The following is a 20,558-nucleotide window of genomic DNA, read 5'->3' as shown; positions in this document are numbered from 1 at the left end:
GTGAATGAGAGTCATATGCGCGGGAGTGGGTTCATGATGATATTGACAATGTAAGTTGACGGAGGCGAGTGATTTCATAGGTCGCCTGAGGTGGTGAGGCAGCTTTAATTAGGGTATGACATCCACTACTTACGTAGATCTTCATCCATAATTAGAGCACCACATCCGCCGACATATGCGGAAAACCAACCACCTGTCAGACCCTATATCCCATCTTGACAACGTTCACGCTATTTCACGAAGGGCGCACGCGCAACCCGCTGCGGCGTCGCTTCTACTCGAAGATGTCCGTGGCGTACCTGCCCTTGATGGCATGCTGGAACATCTCGTCGGCCATCGTGTCGTCGATCCCCTTTGCCTCCTTGATGATCTTAGTGAGGACCTCTTTGATGCCCTGAGCGACCTTGCGAGAGCCGCAGGTGTACAACTGTCGAAACGGTTGGTCAGTTTGGCGATGGCAGTTCACCTCAGAGAAATGACCTTGGCCTGGGCATTATAGGCCTCCCGGACTTCCTCGCGGTCGAGCCACGCACGACTGAAACCCACATCAGTCCTGTCAACGTTCACCCACAAGGCCTCAGGACTAGGAACTCACTCTTGCACGTACTTGCACCCCTCCGACTGCTCCACCGCCCTCGAAAACGCCGGTTTCACGTCCAGAATCCCCAACTCCTGCCACTCCCTCAGGTCCGTCTCCCCATACAACAAGTCCTCCCCGGGCCTCCTACATCCAAAGAACAACAAACTCTTTGCCACCTCCCGCCCCGCCTTCTTCTGCATCGCGCGCTCCTGCAAGAACCCGCGCATAGGTGCGAGCCCCGAGCCCGCTGCGAAGAGCAACATTGGCACGGCGGGGTCCGCAGGCGGGTGAAACGCCGCACTGCTCGCGCGCACCGCGAGCTGCACGCGGTCGCCCGGTCGCAGCCCCGCGAGGAACGTCGACGCGACACCGAGGAACGCGTCTTTCCGCCCTGCGCGCGAGGGCGCGTCCACGACGCTCACGGTGAGTGTCACGTGTGACGGGTTCCAGAGCGGTGAAGACGAGATGGAGTATTGCCGGATGCGCATGGCGGGAAGAAGTTGAAGGTAGGTCGGGAAGGGAAGCTTGATCGAGGGGTGGTCTTCGAGGATGTCGAGCACGCTGAGGCGCGCGTTCAGAACTTGTTCTGTGTACGAGGCGGAGAGCGCTTGGAGCGCTTCGGTGGGAGCGTTCTCCGCTGCTTGGAGGATGCGGATGTCCCGCGTTGTGGCAGGCTGCGAGAGTTCAACATACCCAGACAATAGAGTTTGAATGGTGACGGGCCGATCAACCGGGAGCGGCGTGGGTCCACTGGATGACAGGACGATCTACGCAGACGTGAGACAGACCAAAATGGCAGACACGAAGATCGAACCTCTTGCTCTGGCGACAATCCGAACCGAGCGACCACCCTGTGCACGTCTCTCTGTGGGTTCGAAGGGAGACTGGCAAGCATACATGAGCACTGTTGGAAGCTGATACCGGAGTGGGCTCACATGGCGAGATAGTCACCCGCTCTGTACGACGTGCCCTCGGGCAACTGGAACTCTATAGATTTCGTCAGGCACGAAAGGAATCATGCACGCGAACCGTCGTACCGATATGCCTCTTCGCCGGAGCCTCCGGGGGAGTGAGCAGCGTATTTTCCACAACCGTGCCAAGCGCAGCATCCGGCTGGCGCAGCACCGACGCGCGGTATGTACCCTCACCCACCGTCTTCACCTCTAGCCCACCCACCAAGCCTGCCTTCGCATCGCCCATCGCGGCCGTGCCATACTCCTACATTCCCATCAGGGCAATCAGCATACAGCCCACATCACATGTCGCCAACCCACCTTTGACAGCGCCTCCCACAAGCCCGCCTCCCACTCATCAAATGTCTCGAAGAAGTCGCCCGCGCTGGCATCACCCACCCCACGCGCGATCACCCTCTGTGCGCCACGTTCCTCGAGCCGAGCGTCGATCTGCATGGGGATACGCTGGAATGTCTGCACCCAGTCACGGTTCCCGCACCCGAAGACGGCGAAGCGCACGTTGGCGAGTTCCGAGCCCTTCAGGTTGGAGAGCCAGTCGACGAAGTGCGCAGCGTTGTCGGCAGGCTCGCCTGATCATGCTTGAGTGTTAGACGGACCAGGGCGTGGGGAAGAGTCTGGGGTAACGCACCTTCAAAAGACGCGGTGATGATCACTACGGGGCCGTCCGTCGGGAGCTTGGCCACAAATGCGTCGAGGGTGCCCATGCTCGCGTGGAAGCCTGTCCAGCCCACGCCTATCAGAACACACGCATACATCTACATCTAGCCACCAAACACTTACCTCTCGCCGCAGCATCGTTTACGACCCGCTGCGCAAAGGTCTCGCTCGTCCCCGTATTCGAGCCATACAGCACATACATCGGTTGCCTCGCCTCCGCCCCCGCGCTCACACTTCCATTCGCAACCCCATTCACCGTCGTCTGTCCCGGACCCGCACCCTTCGTACCCACATGTCCTCGAAGGAACGCTGCTGTTGGGCGAGCGACGGGGCGGCCCTTGTCCTTGCGGGGCGCGACGCGGATGCGGAAGTCGCGTGGCTTGATGGTGAGCGTCTGCTTAAGGACGAGCTCGTACGAGGGGTCGTCCATCATCACGTCGAACCGCTGGAAGATGAGCGCGGCGATGAGCTGCATTTCTTGCAGGGCGAAGGCGCGGCCCTAGGAGTGGGGTGATAATTAGGTTAGTGAAGGGATGGGGGAGAAGGAGGGAGGGAACGTACGATGCAGGCGCGCATGCCGAATCCGAAGGGCTGCCAGGCGTTTGGCTAGCACAACAGAAGGAGGGTCAGTACATAATACTATCCATGAAGCATAGATCACTCACAGGCAGCGCCTCGAACTTTCCATCCAACATCCGCTCTGGGTTATACACCTCCGCCTGCGCACAAAACTCGTCAACATGAATTGCGGGGAGAATAATGCGACTCACGTCCTCGCCCCAGACCTTGGGGTCCCTCAGGGCTTGCGCGGTCAAGATGGCGACGGTCTGTCCCTTCTTCACGGCGTACTTGCCCCCGCCGATCGTCGTGTCCTCCCACACCTCGACGCTGCGCATCGGCGCCGCGGGGCCCATGCGGAGGGCCTCCCTCAAGCACGCTGGATCCATCGACACCACACCAAGTCAGTGACATCTCTGGTTCCCCGAGTGTAAACGAGAGAAGGGCCAGACGCACCAGTTAGGTACGGCAGCTTTGTCAGGTCCCCAATCTGCGGCGGCTCGTCGCCTAGGACTTCGTCGATCTCTTCACGCAGCTTACGCATGACCTCGGGCTTTTTGAGAATGAAGTACATCAGGAAGGAGAGCGTTGCTGGCGGCGCATGTCCTGCGCGTCAATGCTGTGTCATGGATAACTGGGATGCGGGAGACTTACATGAAGTAGTCTCATGCCCTGGAGAGCGGGGTCAGTCTTACATGCCGGAGCAAGGAGAGAGAGGCGTACCGGCGATGAGAAAGGTCAATAGCTGGTGTCAGGATGAGTTATGACGCGCATATACCCGTGGAGGGATTCAGACGACACACGTTATTCTTAATGTTTTCATCCGGCAGAGACTTGCCTGTCTTCGGGTCTTTTCCCAACAACATTCGGTTCAGCAAGTCATTCTTGTCCGTCGGGTTGGCCCTCCTGTCCGCGATGACTGCACCCAACACAGATCAGTACCTCCAACTCGAGCACAGGCCCAACCCGGCACGACACGAAACAGAATGAGACACGCACTGTCGTGGGCGAGGTCTGCCATGACCTTGATGTCCTGCTCGTACTTTGCATTATAGCCCATCATGTTCGTCACCAGCGACGGCCGGAAGGCGCGTTGGCCGGACTCGATCAGGAAATCGACCATCGACTCGACGAACGGCGGGTTCGATTCCTGGATGGCGGCGTACAGGCAATGAGCGTCGAATCTAGACTCAGTTGAGTAGCCAAGCACTAACCCTGTAGAATGAGTTTAATCTAAAGGACTGTTAGCGAGGATTGTCCATCGAAGACCGGTTCGTTCAGCTTGGCTTACCTATAAGACATCGAGCACAACGCGATGGTATCGAAGGTCAGTCGGGTGAAGTCCTCGGCAGGGTTGAGTGCTACGCTCGGACCGAACCTACAAGCATTGGGTGAGTATCCCCGAGACTCTGTGGAGTCACTAGATGCGGAAACTGACCGTTCCCACTTCAGGATAAGCTGCATAGCGATATCGTACATGTCGTCGAACATCCCTCGGATGGCTCCCGTGCCAAATGCAGGCATGAGGAGGCGATCTGAGGACACGTCTGTTGTCAGGACCCGCATTTACTTCACTTTAGGCTGAGCTTACGAGCCAACTCCCAGTTCTCTTCACCCGGCTGAGCCTGCAGCGAGAGCGCAGTCGCTGAAGAGTTAGAGCACGACACAGTAGATCACGAAGGGCAACTCACGGTGAACAGGCCATCCCCGACGCCATTCCTCACTTGCGTGAGAGCACCACCCTGAGGGTTCTTGACAAACCGCTTGTCGTCGCAGACATCATTCATGAGTTCGTACGTGCTGACCACGAGAAGAGACCTGGCTGTATGCGTCCGGATCCAATCGTCATCGCATATTCTCTACGTGGCAGACACTCACAGAACTGCAGGAGCTCATATATCTCGCCATACTGCTTCGAGAGAAGAATGAAGGACCGTAATGGCACCTCTTTGTCGATCTGAGTGACATGGCCGAGGAAGGGCAAGGACGGCGGACAAGGGATCGGCGTGGTCATCCTCGATGTCCTGGCTGTCCAAGAAGTGCTGCTCTGTCAGTGACAGTGTAGAGATTGCAATGCATCGGCGCCGCTGTTTACTGAGGATTTAAGTCATTGATCCGACTGTCGTATGGCCGCATCTACAGCTTTGCCGTGTGCGCAGGCACGCCTGTGATATTGCACGTACGACCCGGAGCGGGCTACTGCGATGAGTGGTGTACATGTGTCATTAGGGACATGGCCACGGATTGCCGGTGGGGGCATGGCCACGACGTCGACTGCCGGCGGGGACTTGGCGAGGACGACGTCGACAATGCGGCGTCAATGTCAAGGATCAGATGCAACAACCTGTCCCGGCGGCTCACGGGCGGCATGCTGCGGGTCCGGACTTAACGGTGATGGCCCAATACTTGTTGGTGAGCACGCTGCAGCTGATGAAAGCTGTGTGCGCAGAACGCCAGCGCGGAGAAGGACCGCAGAAGGGGCGTAAGGATAGAAGTACTTACTGTAGTCTTTTCAACTCCTACTCTTATCTCTGCTTGGCGGGACACCGATATGGGAGGAACTGCGTACGGTTCGCGCGTGCGTGCGGAGAGCATTCAGGACCCAAGCAGTGCAGAGGATGAGTCGTGCTTTTGAGAAAGGAATAGCAAGATTTGGCAGAGGGAGAGATTAGTGCCTGAACTTTGAAGATAAGGGTAATGATATATAGCGGATTTCGATGATACCTACCTCATGCGATCTTGACACTTCTATGGACAAAAGTACCAACGTTGCTCGAGTCTCCCGAGGGGTCCGATGGAGGCGTCAACATGCAGTCGGAACTCTGTCTTGCGCAAACGCGTCGCGTAGCGCGTTATTTGCCTCTATTATGACGTGCACATGACTCGGAAAACCGCCCACTGATTCAGTGACTGCCACTGTGCCAGATCGTCTCAAGTCTCAGACAAGAATACATCGAGCGAGCGCACGGAGGCTGGAAGGAATTGTCCACTCTGCCCAGGGAGGCTACCCAACATGTGACAAGACTCCAATATTTGTGTCGCGTACCTATCGTGAATCTGAACGACTGGCAAGTTTGTTCACGTACGCGGTACTTATCGGGGACGCCAGCGAGGGGCCCTCTACACTGTGGGAAGGGGGAAGCATGAAATTCAGTGACTGTCGACGTTCATTTTCAGCGCCTTAAGCACTCATTTTTCCAATGCAAGTGTGTCGAACATTGAAAATGAGTGTTGGAAATGAGTGTTCTCGTACACTCACCAGGTGACATTTTGTCTATTGTAAATGAGTGTCTGACTGCACGAAATGAGCGTTTGGATGTCTGAAATTTCTCGTTGCACGCGATCTTTTTTGCTGTGAAATCTACATGCTTTCCATCGTGTTTTCGAGTCATTTGCATAGTGCAACTGCGATGAATTTCACGCGGAATTCACACCAGATGTTAGTGATTATGGGTAGCATTAATAGCAGTACAGAACGCCTTCTTATTCTCATACAACTACTGCTGTAGCTGTGATACTTGATCTACCAGCATGACACCAGCATGACACGTATACGGCAGCGGTGCCATGGCGATGTCGGAATAGGGAACAAGACAATGGGTGAGTTAGACATTGACAGCAATACAGTGAGATGGCGACGTACAGTAGTACTTTTACAGTTCGTCATGATCAGTGATTGCGGAAGGCGACGGGAATGTCGAGAATTTTGAGACTGGCGACGAGGCATAGAGTCGAATGAACACGAGTCAAGGAGGCGTCACCGAACTTACAATGCGGCAGGCAGCCTCGGAAGTTATAGAACAGAGGACACGTCAAAGACAGACAGCGAGGCGGAGCAGTGGTCGAGGCGAGAAGCAGCTTGAGTGAGTTCGGTCGCCGAGATGACATGGCAGCGAGCCAGAGAGGTTGAAGCGAGAAGCAGTGCAAATGAATTCGGTCGCCAAGAGACGGCCGCGAGTCGAAAGGGGCAGACAAGAGGTCGACAGCAGCGAGTGACAGACGAGATAACGGTGGCCCGGTAGGATTGAACCTGCGGAGACAACTCGGGCACAGTGGCGGCTAGTAGTAGTACAGACTCGGATGCGAAAGCGGTGGAAGTGAAGTTGCGAAAGCGAGCCGTTGGTAGGGTGAAGCGCGCAGAGATGAGACGGCGGGTAGAGGCTGCAGAGCCTGACCCGGAGACGAGACGAGTCGGCGGCGGGTATAAGCTGCAGACGATGAGACATGGATCAATGTACAAGGCGCAGAGAAGGGATAGGGGCGAGCCACGGCTCAGCAGAGACATCAAGGAGATTGACATGCACTTACATCAGTTCTAGGATGCTATTTCGGAGCCTTCTGAGACCCAGCGGCGGACACAGAGGGAGCCTATAGTACCAAGACGGCAACAGCGAGTCAATCATCAAGGTAGCGACGTCGCTATCACAAACAAAACTCATACAAGAACATGACTCGTTGCTTACCGGTGCGACATGCACATTAGAGTCCTCGCGATTGATCTTGACACGCTTTGTCTTAGCTGCGAGAGGTTCCGAGTCCGAGTCCGGCGAGTCCATAGCTGACTTGGGCAGTGAGGAGGTTGTCGTATCTGGCTTCGAAGCTCGCTTGCGCTTAGCTGCGCGTGGCTTTGGCGGCAGCGGCTACATCATACGGATATCAGCGTGGCAACAGCCTGAGCACGGAGTAAACAATCTCACAGGGGGAAAGTCGTTCTCTGTGATGCGGCGTGTACCGCGCGATCTTGTAACTCGAGGCTCTGTTGCTGCGAGATTTGGAGTCCGGATCTCGGGTTCTTCATGCTGTGTCCTTGCGACAGCCTTGCCAGCCGCTTTCTCTGATACTATACGATGTTCTGTGACCGGCTTTGGTGATACTACTGCGTCTGCGCCACCGTCGCCGTCGCGAGCACCTGGAAGGGTAGAGTGTATGGCGCTCACGGCAGTCACGACTTCGGCTGGATGTGTATCTGGGTCGTCTTCTGCACTCTGCACAATATAACGAGGTGGCATTACTGATACAGGCTTGATATTATACGGCAGACTTACCACGCCCTTTCGCTTGATAAATAAGGTGTGAAGGCATTTCATCGTAGCCTCAACAGCCAGGTGGCCTTGTCGCGGGCGTCCGCCGGAAGATTGAGGTCGCCGAAAGCACTGCTCTTGATGCGAATGACATCAGCATCGCTCTCGCTGATGTTACGGTCACCCGCAATGAGAAGAACGGCAGCATGAGGGATGAAGACGTATCGTATGAAAGAGTTGTAGTTAAAAGGCTTGATGGCCTCAGAGTCGACAGTGCCTGGGGGGAATGCTGCACGAAGAGCGATGTCCAGAAGCATACGGCCTTGCTCTCCATAACTACATGCACGAATGGGCCGAGTTAGCAACCAAGTACTGCAAGCAAGGCCACTTACTATCCGACGCGTGCAGAAAACGGTCAGCAATCTCGTGGTAAGGTTTCCTCGATGAGCATAGCTCGCGAGTTCCTGAGGGCGTCGTCGTCATTGGTGCCGATGTTAGATTGCTGCAGAGTTCGCGCAAGCCGCTGTCGCACAAGGCACTCTCGTGGCGACTCGATAGCGCGCTCGAGTGCTGGACGGAGCTTGTGATTGAGGCGCTCCCAGACGTGCGTGCATTCAGCGTGAGCAGCCAACCATTCTCATACGCCTCGTCCGTTAGTGGGCCTTCGTAGCGGATCTGTTGGCAGATGTCAATATTCAGGTGCATTAACTCCGGCTTTCGTTCCCTCTCATCAACTCCTGACGTCTCTTCCACATCTTCACAAGCTTCGTCGATGGTTCAGAAGGAGCCTCATCCGAACAGCCCATATTCGGGCACCGTGTTCATCGAGGCTGGCATATCCTTGTAGGTCTCTGGTGTTTTCAGCGAGGTCGGCTTCCAATTCGAGGTCCGAGTCTGAACGCTCTCGGATACCGGCAAGCTGCGCCAGCGCACGATCGATTTCACTGGTCTGTGCCGGACTCTGTGGTCGAATAGGGGAGAGGTTTTCGAGGAACGAAGGGGCTCTTGACAAGATGGGACTTGGTGATGGTGAGTCACGTACAACGCCACGTTGCACTCGCTGAGGGTTGGGCGTGTAGGCTGGGCTTCGTCACCCGAGTCCCAAGCTGCATCATCTAGATTCGCCGTTGTCGGGTGCTCAGTCCGTTTGCTGTCGCCGCGAGACTTGCTGCGTGATGACGAGCTCTGCGTTGGTGCTCGAGCAGCTTCTGCTGTAGTCGGTACGGTAACCTGTTCGTGTATAGAACAATCAATGTAGTATCTTCTTCGGCAGCCCGGCCTGAAATCGCGGTGATCATGACTAACTCACCTTTGGAGCCTTTCCTAGTCTGTCTCCTCTCTGCGACGTGTTTCGGGATGCCCGCGACTGGTGCTAATCGTACATAGAGTGGATGTATGCGCATAGAAAATGGGCGAATGACTTACTGCTTGAGCTCGTTCACGTTTGTGTGATGTGCGAGCGTTCGACTGAGAGTGTTTCGGCTATACATCGTGAGTTACGGCGACATGCAGAACTCAAATGTGGAACATACCTTCGATACTGTCTTCCTGACTCCTTCCTCGTCTCGTGGTCACTTTGGTGCAACTACTGCATCACTGTCATCCTCCGTGTCGCTGTCCGATGACACATCATCCCCTTGTCTTCAGGCTCCATGTCTGATGGCCATTGATGTCTGCCCTGCGTTGTTCGGATTGGTCGAGTTCAGTGTCGTCTATTGCATGCTTCTCCGCGACTTCCAGTTGCGTAGTGTTTGCTGTATCCAAGCTCGGATGGGCCAGCCGCTTGCACATGTTGCCAGAAGTCCGGTTTTGTCTCTTAAGGTGATCTAAACATAGTCGCGAGCAGGCCGGGGGCACAATCCGAATCAGTGCAAGCGCATATAGTACTCGAACGACTGTGACTTACCAGGGTGACGACATTTGCGATTATTTGCTGATCTTGTTCGCGGAATGTCTTGCCCGGTTCAAGGAATTTGTGACAATATGTCCGGGTTGTGTACTGCATGATGTATTGTTGTCTCTGCGATGTCAGACGGTGAATATTCTGGCGCACCGTCCACTTATTGTAGATTTTCTTATTTTTGATGTGTGAGTTAATCGCAAAGAGTCGAAGATGTTGAAGCCATGGGGTGGTGCCCGTCCCGGCTGACCTTTTGGGCGAGCAATTGGCTTCGATTTGGCGGAGTTTGTAGAGCGGGTTGGTCCATGACGTGCTTGGCGGTGATGTGCAGCTTGGACAAGATCTTGGAGCTCATTGGCTTTGCTGTGGTGTGAGCGGTTGGAGGGCATGATACAGCGCAGAAGTGAGAGGATAGTGAAAGACGGTGAGATGTTTGCAGTGACGCGGTCGCGACTGGCCCGAGGAAACACCACGTGATCGTAGAGTGCACGTGTTTGCCTCATGGCTGCCACATGCGCGCCGCACAGCTCTCGGGGTCTACACAGCCTGTTTGCTACCGCTCTCTTGTCTCCTCCCTCCACGTCGCCTGCGCCTTCATCGTTGTCGTGTTCCTCTAGGAGCACCATGTCAAAGCGCAAGTACTGTCACTGTAAACCCTCATGCCACAAGCTACTCAGTACTCGGCAGAGGATACGCCACAGGAAAAGACAAATGGCTCTCGGACATGCAGATGAGATTTATAGCTCGGAGTCTGGTTCTGATGCTGGAACTGATGCTGAGATGAGTCAATCTGACTCTAATGAATATTCCAGTAGGGAGCAATCAGTGCACATGGAAGTAGATGCCCTTGAGGAGCCTGAGCATGAGCTGAGCTCTTCTGATAATTCAATGGATGTGGATAGTTTTGGCAGTGAGGTGAGTCCTTATCTTCCACTGAGCTGGATTCCACTGAACTGGTTGACATTTCCTCAGGCTTCAGATGCTGCTCAGTCTGATGCATCTTGGTATGAATATGATCCAGACAAGGAGTCTCAAGTGAGTCAGACTGATGCACAACTGATAAGTAAATTTGAAGCTAGACTTGGGCCTCAAAATGAGGCAGAACTCCATGAAATCAGTAATATCTCATATCATATTACCTGAGAATGCTTGACTAATGACAATTTTGATAGGGAATTATGCTCTCACTGAGAAAGATTGTGACAATATCCGTGCATTTAAGTTGAGATTCATTCTTGATGTGCCTCGCAGAGCATTCAACCACATGCGTGAGAGCTTCTCCCATAAGATGGATATTGACTCTGAATGGGTCATTTTACACCACATGGCAAGACTAACTGGAGTTCAGCCAGTGTGGTATGACTGTTGCATAAATTCTTGCATTGCATATCTGGGGAAATATCTGGATGATACAAAGTGTTCATTCTGTGAGCATCTGCGCAAGCAGCCTACAGGCAGAGCTTTCAGGCAGTTTTGTTACTTGCCTATAATACCCAGACTCCAAGGGTTCTTCAGGTCAGAGAGAAAGATCAAGGAGATGAATTACAGGGCAAAGTTTGAAAAGTCTGAAGACATGATCAATGATGTCTTTGACTGTGAGCATTATGAGAGACTATGCAAGACTAAAGTGGTCATTGATGGGATAGAGAAATCCCACAAATATTTCTCTGATCCCAGAGATATTGCATTGTCAATCTGTACAGATGGCTTCTTGCTGTTCAACAGGCGCAGGGGTGGTCCATCTGCAACACCAATCTTGTTGCAAGTATACAATATACCCCCAGAGATTCGTACACAACTTGGCAACTGTCTATGCACTGGCATCCTGCCAGGTCCCAGGCCCCCTAAGGACATGCAATCATTCATGATACCTGTGGATGATGAGTTAGCCCAACTGGCTTCTGGGGTATCAACATATGACTGTGTCAAGAAGGAATTTTTTGATCTTCATGCCTATGTTATCCTCAATCATGGAGACATAATAGCCACTGAGAAGATGTTGAATATCAAGGGCCACAATGCCTACTGTCCATGCAGATCATGCTACATAAGAGGGACTAGACTTGGGAACACATATTATATTCCACTTATCAAGCCAGATGATGGAGCTGAACATGGAGAGTACTATGATGCTCAAGCACTTGTAATGAGAAGTGATGAGGATTTTGATAAACACATCAAAGCAATGAACTCTGCTACTACAAAAAATATAGAGCTCAATTGGCACGTCACTATGGTGTAAAGGGTCATCCTGTACTACAAAGAGTAGCATCTCTGGACAGAGCACGTTCATATCCCTGGGAATGGATGCATCTATTTTGTGAGAATAATCTGCCTAACCTCACCAAAGCTTGGTCTGGGAAATTCAAGGGATTGGATACTGGAAAAGAGTCCTATGAAATATCCCATGACAAATGGAAAGAGATTGGCCAAGAGACAGTTGACTCTGTGAAGCATATCCCTGCCAGCTTTGTTGGGAGGTTGGGCAATGTTGCAGATGACTCTGGGAATTATACAGCAGAGTCATGGGCCTTCTGGTTCATGTACATTGCTCCATATGTCATGCATGAGAGATTCAGCAGTGAAAAGTATTATATCCACATGTGTCAGTTGGTTGACATCATGAAGACAACTTTACAATTCACTCTCAAGAGGAGTGAGCTGCCAAAGCTCAGAGCAACTATCATTGATTGGGTCAAGAAATATGAGGAGTACTACTATCAGTACAAGTCTGAGAGGTTATCATTCTGCCTTCTTGTTGTTCATGGCCTTCTCCACTTAGTGGATGATATTGAGTATGCTGGGCCTATGTGGGCTACATGGACCTTCTACATTGAGAGATTCTGTGGTTTTCTCAAGTCTGCTATGAAGTCTCGTCGCTATCCTTGGGCAAACTTGAACAACAAGGCAATAAATCTGGCCTATCTAGAGCAGCTCAATGTCAGATATGACCTACAGAATGAACTGGGTCTTTTGAAAAAAGACTCAAGTAAGCCTACCAAGTTTGAGAGACTATATCCAAAATGTGAGTTTTCTTTCAGGCTTATCATTGATTACTGAGTAACCCAACACATGTAGATCCACAAACTATGCTTGGTGCTCCTCATCAACAGATATATGAGCCTGATAACAATGTCAGGAGACTTATTGCTGTATATCTCCAGGCACTGGTGGGAGGTAGTGTCAGCTCAATTCAGAGACTCCTCCCAAAGTCAATGTCAACATGGGGCAAAGTGCGCATCTTGCCAAGAGGAGATACAATCCATTGCTCTCATTCAGGACATAAGGAGCGAGATTCATCCTATGTAAGAGTAAGTGAAGAAATTGTTCAGTATTGAATATCTACTGATTTGTAGCAGTATGAGTTCTTGGACACTCAAAGTGGCAAGCGCATGATATATTATGGCCAGCTGGAGCAAATCATTGTCTGTCAGTTATCCAATGACAGACAGCTTTGGGATCAGTATGCAAACCAGACCATTCTTCTTGCTCTTCTCACACCATGTCAAACACATGGTAGAGATGCCACTGAGGAACTCACATGGTATACTACATATCTCAAACCTCGCATTTTGGATATCAAGGCCATACAATGTGTTGTTGGTAGGGTCTACTCCAGGAATAAGTGGGGAATCATTGACAGAAGTGATGACCAAGCAAGGACTTTGTTTGTTGATACAGAGGTTGAGGGAGGATTAGATAGTGATTCTGATTCTGAATAAGTCTACTGCAATGCATCCTTTGTATACTGTGACATGTTTGTATTTGCAACGTCAATGTTCTAGCAATGTACAACTACTCCTTGTCATTCATTAACATTCAACAGGCACACCTATCTAGCTACATACCAGAGGCGGGCCGAGAGGTTGAGATGCCATTCAAGCGCGGTCGCGTTCGGAGCCGTTGGCTTTGGAGCCGTCGCTTCGAACCTGTCGTCTGGGTACTTCACCTGCATATCCGCCATAGCACACTGAAGCCACTCAGGCATCAACGCCCTCTGTCCACCCCAGTCAGAACTTGACCGTCAAGGTTCAAGTACAGTTACACCTACCACGTTCGCGTTCGTACTGGGGGGTGCTGACGGCGGCGGTTGAGGCGGCGAACCCGCGGGTGGAGCCGCGCCACTCGCGTCCGCATCGCCATTACTTTCTTGGACAGCAGATTCAGGAGGCGCAGAGGCTGCACCGGTCGCTCTTGTGACACGCTGGGCAAGTGGCAACTCCGAAGCGCTTGAGGCAGTCGACATCGGGGACATCGCCCTCGCGGCAGCGAGGGACGGCTGAGGCTCCTCCACAGGGACCTCGCCTTTTGGCAACTGAGGAGTCTCCGGTTCTGCATCGCCGTCTTCGGGTGCAGCCTTCGCTGACTGGTCGTCAACCTGAAGACGCTTGGCTGCTATACGTGCTTAGTCGGCTTCTAGAACGAGATTCCGATGTCACGTTCGATCTGGGTTATACTCAACCGGGCGAGGCCGACGATGTCTGTGCCAGAACTCACCTGTAGAAGTGTCAGCGACATCCACGAGGCCAAAGCCGCGTCCATTACTTACCACATGTACCGCACTGCGACTTGTCTCCAAGCAGGCATTTTCTGAGTCCCACGGCGATATCCTCAGGACAGCCGCAGTTCGAGCAATGCTAGACACCGTCGATCATGTTTGGATGCTGACCATCAGCATACTCTTTCTCCTTGGCTTCCCGCTCGAGTTCCTTTGTCCGCTTCACCGATAAGACAACCCTCGCGCCTTTAGTGTCTGCTCCCGCACTGCTGCTCTGCAACGGCAGGTCGCCCTCGATGGGAGGCGGGACTGTCGACGGATCAGCTAAGTCGAGGAAGTCGCACCGCGGAGATTCACTCATGATCGCAGAACACTAGAAGGGAATGAGGGCGCTTTGAAGTGACCCTTCAGCGTCTTTTCCTTCGGTGCGGAACCGTCCGACGGGTGCCCGACAAGGAACAGGCATTTCTGGTAGATCTGCACCTGGAATGTGCAATAGCAGTTCTGTGGAGAGTCAGGATGCGACATGATTGCACGCGGCAAGGAGACCTACGTACATGTGAGGATGTAGGCGAGAGGGCGTGGGCAAGAGGACACAGGCAAGATCATGCAGGCGAGACAACAGATGAGACTGCGCGCAGGCGAGATGACAGGTGAGCGAGACGCGGGCGAGCGAGACGGCGGGCAAAGAGTAAGAGTACGACGAGATGAGGAGCGAGCGAGACGGCGGGCGGGAGGGACTGCGGGCGGGAGAGCGAGATGGCGGGCCTGCGAGATGACAGGACTGCGAGATGATGGGCCTATGAGACGGCGGGCCTGCGAGACGGCAGGGGCGTGCAATGGGAATAGGGTGACAGCTAGAAAGCGAGACGGCAGGTGAGCAGGGCCGCAGGTGAGAGAAAACATGGGCGAGAGGAACAGTGCACGAGAGGACCAGTGCGCGAGAGAGACGGCGAGGAGAAAAATGAAGACAATCAACAATGACAGTGGGAGCGAGATAGTGGGCAGATGAGACGGCGGGTAAGTGGAGCGGCATGCGAGCGAGACAGCAGGTAGTGTGTAAGCGAGAGGGCGAGGGCGACATCCTCTTATCGACAAGATGGACGCAGGAGTGGCTCGTACAGGCGACGAGGGCGGCGACGTGGCCATCGGGACAGACGGTCGGCGACGACAAGGTGTAGGGAGGGGGTGACGCAGCCGGAAGCTAGGGCTTTGCAGGTAAGGCGTGCGGGCACGAGAAGACGGGCGTGTAAGCACGAGAGGGCGGGCGTGTAGGTGCGAGAGGGCGGGCATGTAGGTGCGAGCAAGGTGCGAGAGTGCGCGTGTTACGAGAGGACGCGTGTAGGCAGGAGAGGGCGGGGCGTGGACAAGACGGTGGGCGTGAGAGGGCGGGCATGGAGGCGCGAGGGGCCAAGCGGGTGGGCAAGCAGACGGAGCGACTGGCAGCACGTACTAGCCACTGCGAGCGCAACGGAGCCCATACTTAGGCACAGTGACTAGGAACAGAAGCTGTTAGTAGGTACACTAGCCTTAGGGACGGCTCACCTTCGCTTTTTGTACCTCTGCTTTGTCCTACCTTCATCCTTATATACCCTCCGTCTGCGCTCATTTTGCTCGGGCTTTTCGCGCTTGATCCCGCCTGTTCATGGAACGGCACCAGGGCGGCGGCGCTGCCGCCGCTGCGCGAGCGGCGGGTACGGGTCACAGGCGGGTTCCCACGACCCGTGCTCTGCACATAGGGACTCCGGCTCCGAATATGATCATATGTCCCACCGACATTGACTTTGAGCACATAAAACACTCTAATTGCGGTCAATGTTTAGAACAGCAAAAATGAGTGTTTAGAACAGTACCGACATAAACACTCATTTTCAGTGGGACCGGAAACAGTGTGGTAAACACTCATCTAAGGAAATGAGTGTTTTCGGCGCTGAATTTCATGCTTCCCCCTTCCCACAGTGTCTACTATCGTTGTACATCTACATAGACTGCTCATCCGAAAGCATACCGGAAAAATGGTACACCGGCCAAGATCAACATACACACGGCACTGCGAAATATCCAGTCCTCAAAGTGAGTCCATCATAACCAATACTAACCGTGCGTCGAATTCCAAGCATGGTGACGTCAACACCGTGACTGAGCGCCATCGTGTCCGAGTTCCTCTGATGTTATACATGCATCGCCGCGCTGTCGTCTTCATCCTCCACCGGCAGCTCGAGTTCATGACCCATGAACTCTTCACTTGTACCGGGAGGTTGCTTGAACAGCATCGTTGTTAACGCGCGCGAGAAGTACGTCCCGCCCTCGTAGTCCTCCGAGCTTGCCTGGTGAAGGTCGAGGATGAGACGGCTGAGCAGGATTGATGTCATCCTGAGGTGCCCGAGCTTAGCGAGGCTTCTGGTCAATACCAATGCAATATAAGCACGTACACTGCGCTCCATGTTGACGCGGCCTCGAGAAACTGATGAGAGTGGTCAAGGAGTTCATCAGCGGATCCCAACACGCTGACTCGCCGGACCGAACTCACTCTCCGAAAAGCGATTCCCGCCGCGTTGATCACAGTTAGGAACCTACCGTGCTCCGCTTAATGGCACGGAAATGGCCAAGTCTCGCATGGTATGACTCACCCGAAATAGGTCGCAGCTGCGCGGTAGGGTGTCCACGAGTAAATTCAGCGCGAGCCCGGATTGGAGAAGGGGGCACGCACTATCACTCATGAGGACAACTGACATGTTCCCCATGCCTGACATACTGCGGCGATTCATCCCGGAGCCATCCGTCCGACGGCTCGCACCTACCATATGCTTGATTCTGAGCCAGGTAAGGAGTAACGCGATAGCATCGAAGACGACAGCGGATGCCCGTCCAGCCATCATCCCTATACGGCATCCCAATTCACGGTCAACTCATCTTGACCTGGCCCGCTTAATTACATCGGTACTCACAGCTGCAGATGACGGAGGTGGCAGCAACATCAGGTTTGAGTCAAACGCTGAAGGTGAGGTGTCGACTCGCGCACCTATATCCGAAGACTTGGGTGTTGATGTTGCACGTTTGAAATTGCGGCGTGATGTGCGCGAGGTAGGGTGTGGAGAGGACGAACGTGTACTACCAAGTCACAGGTGTAGGTGAGTTGTCGCGGTCGACATTCATTCATGATGTCACTCGAGGTGACGTACCGTAGAGATCACCGGATTGAGCAGACCCAGGACGAGCATGAATCCCAGGCGCCATTTACTATTTCCCGAAAGCGCATATATGCGCAGGGCCGTGAAGACTGATGGTTTTGGTCAGACCAGGCGCGCTTGTCAAGACGGGAATACTTGCTCGCGGCGCACGTCAAAATCAGGACGTCCCCTACCATCTGAAGGCGCGCCATGATTGTGCAACTATTGTGTAATCGCTCAGCTTTCAACTCAGCAGCCCTAGATCTGGAAATGACATCTCACCTCTAAGGAATCGGATGAGATTGAGATTCGAGGCAAAGATCGGGCAGAACAGGTATCTGCAACCGCGGAAGATGCACTCACCAGCTGACTCTGCCAGCTTCCTTGAAACAAATAGCCAAAGACGACCGCGATGGTATTGAAGGGCGCGGAGTAGCGCAGCGCGAAGAAGAGGACAGAGCCGACGGAGGGCTTGAGCTTCCACATAAAGCGCACGTCGCGCGTGAAGGTCAGGAGGAAGTCATAGCAGCACAACACTTCAATAGGCCCGTGTCAGCACGACGCGTAGGGAAAGGAAGGTGAGCGACGGGATTTTGACCTTGAGCAGATACGGTCAAGCAGTTCTCGAGAAAGCTGAGGCAGCACTAGTCAGTATAGGGCCCGTCGGTGGATGCATATGGCGCTCCACGCACTGTTGTGACATGGCTTCCACAACCTCGTTCGACATGGTCAAGAATCGCGGTCTAACACAACCGAGCAGCACAGGGGGCGGCGAAGTCAATCTGTTCCCGCGTAATATAAGCCCGTGTGTCTTCAAATTCGCTGCAGCTGTCCCAGTGGCCATCAGCGCCGCAGAGGGACCGTACTGCTGGTGGCCGAGGACACCTTGATCAGAAAATCTGACTATCAGTAGTCGCCACTGCCACTGCCACACACGGTACCACACATCTCAAATGGATGTGGGGCTCACCACGAGGTTAGGGACCACCCATGCTTTCGTCCAGTCTCAATGGCGTGACTCGGCTTCTGCCCGCCACCTTCCTGACCACCGTCTCAAGAAGAGGTGTTCGTTCCTGGTCACGAGCTCCGTATGTCGCATTTGAAACGACTCGAACGCAATTCCTGAGTGCGATTACCATCTATGAGACTAGCCAGGCATCCAGCATCGTCGCCCAGCGAGTATTCAAGCTGTACGGAACGACCAAGGAACGCCGCAGATTCGCCTGAGTGCACAGCCTCTGTCGAAGTGCTTCCGCGATGTTCAAAGCTGTCCGGGAATGACACCGGTGCGGAGTCTCCCCGAAGGTATTGGAGTGAAATAGCAAGCAGATTGACAGGTTGAGGCGATGACAGACGTTACCTTCGCGTCGCAATCAGACAGTAGCATGAGATGGTGCCGCCATCCGCGGGACATGAGCATATTGACGTCGAGACAGGACGCAGATCCACGAGTCAAGGATCATGGATCCGGATGGTTTCCCGAAAAATAGTGACAATTTCCATGACAGTCACTACTGGCAGCATCCAACTGTCCAACGTCGCAGATCATACACAACTGAAGAGCGTCAACGATCTTAGGACCTATCGGTCACATGGTATAGAGTGCTGAATGGACGCACGACTGGCAGTACCCTCTAAGGCGGATCCACCACCTAATCTTCTAAGTCACGCCGAAGATGTTCGGTGTCACTGCCTTCAGACTCGGGCAAAAGAACCTGTCCCGCAGATTCAACATCTGACTCCGAGCTAGAATGCCCGTCGAAAGTAATTGTCGACAACACGCGCGAGATGAATGTGCCGTCGCTGTGGGAGTCATTCGTCTGGTGTAGGTCGAGCATTAGGCGGCCGAGCAAGATTGATGTCATTCTGTGAAGAGGCACACAAGTGCGTGAGGGATGACTTCTGTGGCGCGTGAGAAGGCGTACACTGCGTTCCAAGTGGACGCGGCATTGATGAACTAGTGAGCGGGGACGAGCGTTCAGTGAGTGGACCTCGTACGGGAACATAGAATAAATGTGAGGGCTTGCCTTTGGAAAAGCAATGCCCGATGCGTTGATCACAGATAGAAACCTATCAGTCCATCGTTTAGCGAGAGTAAATGACCTGATCTCGGGATGTGGTTACCCGAAATACACGACAGCTTGATTATGCAGAAATGAGTTCTCCGTGCAACTTGGATCAAAGGTACATACTCACTGTCTTTCATGAGCACAAGTGGCATACTCTTTGAGCCCACTAAACGGTGCGTCGCCCCTGAGCCATCTGTTTGAGTATTCGCGCTTACCACGTGCCTGATACTCAACCAGGTGAAGACTAGCGCGACGGCGTCGAAGATCACTGCGGACGCCCGTGCACACATCATCCCTGTTCAAGCGGTCACCAACAATACGTGAGTGACACATTGGTGAAGTCGAAAGAGTATACACATCTGTAGGTAAAGGCATGTCGTCAGCAGTTGCTCTGAACTGTTTGCGAAGTCTGTACTACACGTACATGTTACCCGGGGACGACATATCGATGTCGCACGTCTGGTAGTGCAGCGCGAGGTGCGCAAGGTAGGGCTTGTACAAGATGAACGTGTACTGCCGATGTCATGAAATGAATGCACATATGTCAACTTGACAACGCGGATGATTGCAAACCGTGTGTATGTGACGCACCGTGGATATCGCCGGATTAATCAAGCCAAGGATGAGCGTGAGTACCATGCGCCATTTACTTCGCCAAGAGACAGCAAAGATACGTGTTGCGGTGAAGACTAAGCAAGATTAAAAATTCAAGTTGACATCGACAACTTGGGGGAGGGCAAGTACTTACCTGCGGAACTTATCAAGATCAAGATGTCGCCAACTACCTCAAGGCGTATCATGACCGTACAGCTTTGATCATCTGACGTTGAGCTCTTCAACTCGCACACGGAAGCACGGTCCCTCACCTCTGTACAATGATGGAGACACGAGTACATTGCCAAGCTAGTCAGCATGCCATCGCAAGCAAAGGTGGTACATTCGTGGACAAGAACATAGCATCAGTTGCGGACTCACCAGATCATTCTGCCAGTTGCCCCAGGAGAGGTAACTGAGAACGATGGCGACCGTGTTCAATAGCATGGGGTACCGCAGTGTGAAGAAAATAATCGAGCCCACAGAGAGCTGGACCTTCCACATGAACCGCGCCTCGCGCGTGAGATTCAGGAAGAA

The 20,558-nt window shown here is 53.4% G+C and overlaps 8 protein-coding genes across 8 annotated transcripts; 2 read left to right on the top strand and 6 right to left on the bottom strand.

Annotated features, from left to right (window-relative positions):
- Nucleotides 1-274: 274 nt before the first annotated feature.
- On the bottom strand, nucleotides 275-4,783 carry B0H18DRAFT_891919 (cytochrome P450; the record flags this gene model as incomplete). The annotated part of the gene is made up of 23 exons (XM_048041334.1): nucleotides 275-427; nucleotides 481-535; nucleotides 596-1,347; nucleotides 1,395-1,464; nucleotides 1,516-1,567; nucleotides 1,618-1,795; nucleotides 1,855-2,123; nucleotides 2,183-2,272; nucleotides 2,335-2,710; nucleotides 2,773-2,817; nucleotides 2,877-2,930; nucleotides 2,982-3,148; nucleotides 3,226-3,360; nucleotides 3,424-3,441; nucleotides 3,493-3,514; nucleotides 3,573-3,688; nucleotides 3,769-3,919; nucleotides 3,984-4,002; nucleotides 4,061-4,147; nucleotides 4,208-4,304; nucleotides 4,361-4,394; nucleotides 4,461-4,591; nucleotides 4,648-4,783. 23 exons carry the CDS (start codon nucleotides 4,781-4,783, stop codon nucleotides 275-277), a joined length of 3,207 nt encoding a protein of 1,068 aa, XP_047885114.1.
- Nucleotides 4,784-7,092: 2,309 nt separating this feature from the next.
- On the bottom strand, nucleotides 7,093-9,795 carry B0H18DRAFT_961845 (uncharacterized protein; the record flags this gene model as incomplete). Its single annotated transcript, XM_048043082.1, has 11 exons — nucleotides 7,093-7,137; nucleotides 7,233-7,409; nucleotides 7,467-7,754; nucleotides 7,815-7,826; nucleotides 7,943-8,067; nucleotides 8,183-8,465; nucleotides 8,607-8,751; nucleotides 8,833-9,020; nucleotides 9,100-9,162; nucleotides 9,216-9,272; nucleotides 9,697-9,795. The coding sequence occupies 11 exons, from the start codon at nucleotides 9,793-9,795 to the stop codon at nucleotides 7,093-7,095; spliced, it is 1,482 nt and encodes a 493-aa protein (XP_047885113.1).
- A 1,051-nt stretch (nucleotides 9,796-10,846) lies between these two features.
- B0H18DRAFT_891936 (uncharacterized protein) lies at nucleotides 10,847-11,413 on the top strand (the record flags this gene model as incomplete). The annotated part of the gene is made up of 1 exon (XM_048041335.1): nucleotides 10,847-11,413. A coding segment is annotated over one exon (567 nt), but the record flags the coding sequence as incomplete, so codon positions are not given.
- Nucleotides 11,414-11,542: 129 nt separating this feature from the next.
- Nucleotides 11,543-13,575, top strand: B0H18DRAFT_1163387 (uncharacterized protein). Its single transcript, XM_048035823.1, has 3 exons — nucleotides 11,543-12,715; nucleotides 12,769-13,001; nucleotides 13,050-13,575. Exons 1-3 carry the CDS (start codon nucleotides 11,998-12,000, stop codon nucleotides 13,410-13,412), a joined length of 1,314 nt encoding a protein of 437 aa, XP_047885111.1. The 5' UTR covers nucleotides 11,543-11,997; the 3' UTR covers nucleotides 13,413-13,575.
- Nucleotides 13,576-14,086: 511 nt separating this feature from the next.
- On the bottom strand, nucleotides 14,087-14,884 carry B0H18DRAFT_1059743 (uncharacterized protein). The gene is made up of 3 exons (XM_048031101.1): nucleotides 14,746-14,884; nucleotides 14,240-14,692; nucleotides 14,087-14,136 (listed from the first exon to the last, which is right to left on the bottom strand). Exon 2 carries the CDS (start codon nucleotides 14,547-14,549, stop codon nucleotides 14,328-14,330), a length of 222 nt encoding a protein of 73 aa, XP_047885110.1. The 5' UTR covers nucleotides 14,550-14,692; nucleotides 14,746-14,884; the 3' UTR covers nucleotides 14,087-14,136; nucleotides 14,240-14,327.
- B0H18DRAFT_311074 (uncharacterized protein) lies at nucleotides 14,322-15,442 on the bottom strand. Its single transcript, XM_048037502.1, has 2 exons — nucleotides 14,746-15,442; nucleotides 14,322-14,692 (listed from the first exon to the last, which is right to left on the bottom strand). Exons 1-2 carry the CDS (start codon nucleotides 15,270-15,272, stop codon nucleotides 14,596-14,598), a joined length of 624 nt encoding a protein of 207 aa, XP_047885109.1. The 5' UTR covers nucleotides 15,273-15,442; the 3' UTR covers nucleotides 14,322-14,595.
- A 595-nt stretch (nucleotides 15,443-16,037) lies between these two features.
- Nucleotides 16,038-18,244, bottom strand: B0H18DRAFT_944022 (uncharacterized protein). Its single transcript, XM_048041893.1, has 11 exons — nucleotides 18,051-18,244; nucleotides 17,957-17,991; nucleotides 17,722-17,894; nucleotides 17,519-17,582; nucleotides 17,371-17,468; nucleotides 17,209-17,299; nucleotides 16,895-17,069; nucleotides 16,819-16,830; nucleotides 16,719-16,761; nucleotides 16,621-16,652; nucleotides 16,038-16,561 (listed from the first exon to the last, which is right to left on the bottom strand). Exons 1-11 carry the CDS (start codon nucleotides 18,200-18,202, stop codon nucleotides 16,360-16,362), a joined length of 1,077 nt encoding a protein of 358 aa, XP_047885108.1. The 5' UTR covers nucleotides 18,203-18,244; the 3' UTR covers nucleotides 16,038-16,359.
- A 617-nt stretch (nucleotides 18,245-18,861) lies between these two features.
- On the bottom strand, nucleotides 18,862-19,941 carry B0H18DRAFT_1059735 (uncharacterized protein). The gene is made up of 7 exons (XM_048031100.1): nucleotides 19,852-19,941; nucleotides 19,555-19,786; nucleotides 19,483-19,498; nucleotides 19,386-19,428; nucleotides 19,284-19,315; nucleotides 18,978-19,224; nucleotides 18,862-18,913 (listed from the first exon to the last, which is right to left on the bottom strand). Exons 2-6 carry the CDS (start codon nucleotides 19,718-19,720, stop codon nucleotides 19,011-19,013), a joined length of 471 nt encoding a protein of 156 aa, XP_047885107.1. The 5' UTR covers nucleotides 19,721-19,786; nucleotides 19,852-19,941; the 3' UTR covers nucleotides 18,862-18,913; nucleotides 18,978-19,010.
- Nucleotides 19,942-20,558: the final 617 nt, after the last annotated feature.

Source organism: Fomitopsis serialis (genome assembly GCF_022376445.1).
Source record: "Fomitopsis serialis strain Sig1Antser10 chromosome Unknown B0H18scaffold_299, whole genome shotgun sequence".
In the NCBI taxonomy this organism is placed as follows: Eukaryota; Fungi; Basidiomycota; class Agaricomycetes; order Polyporales; family Fomitopsidaceae; genus Fomitopsis; species Fomitopsis serialis.
The sequence above is the reverse complement of the archived record's forward strand: the minus strand, read 5'-3'. Positions and strand labels throughout refer to the sequence as shown.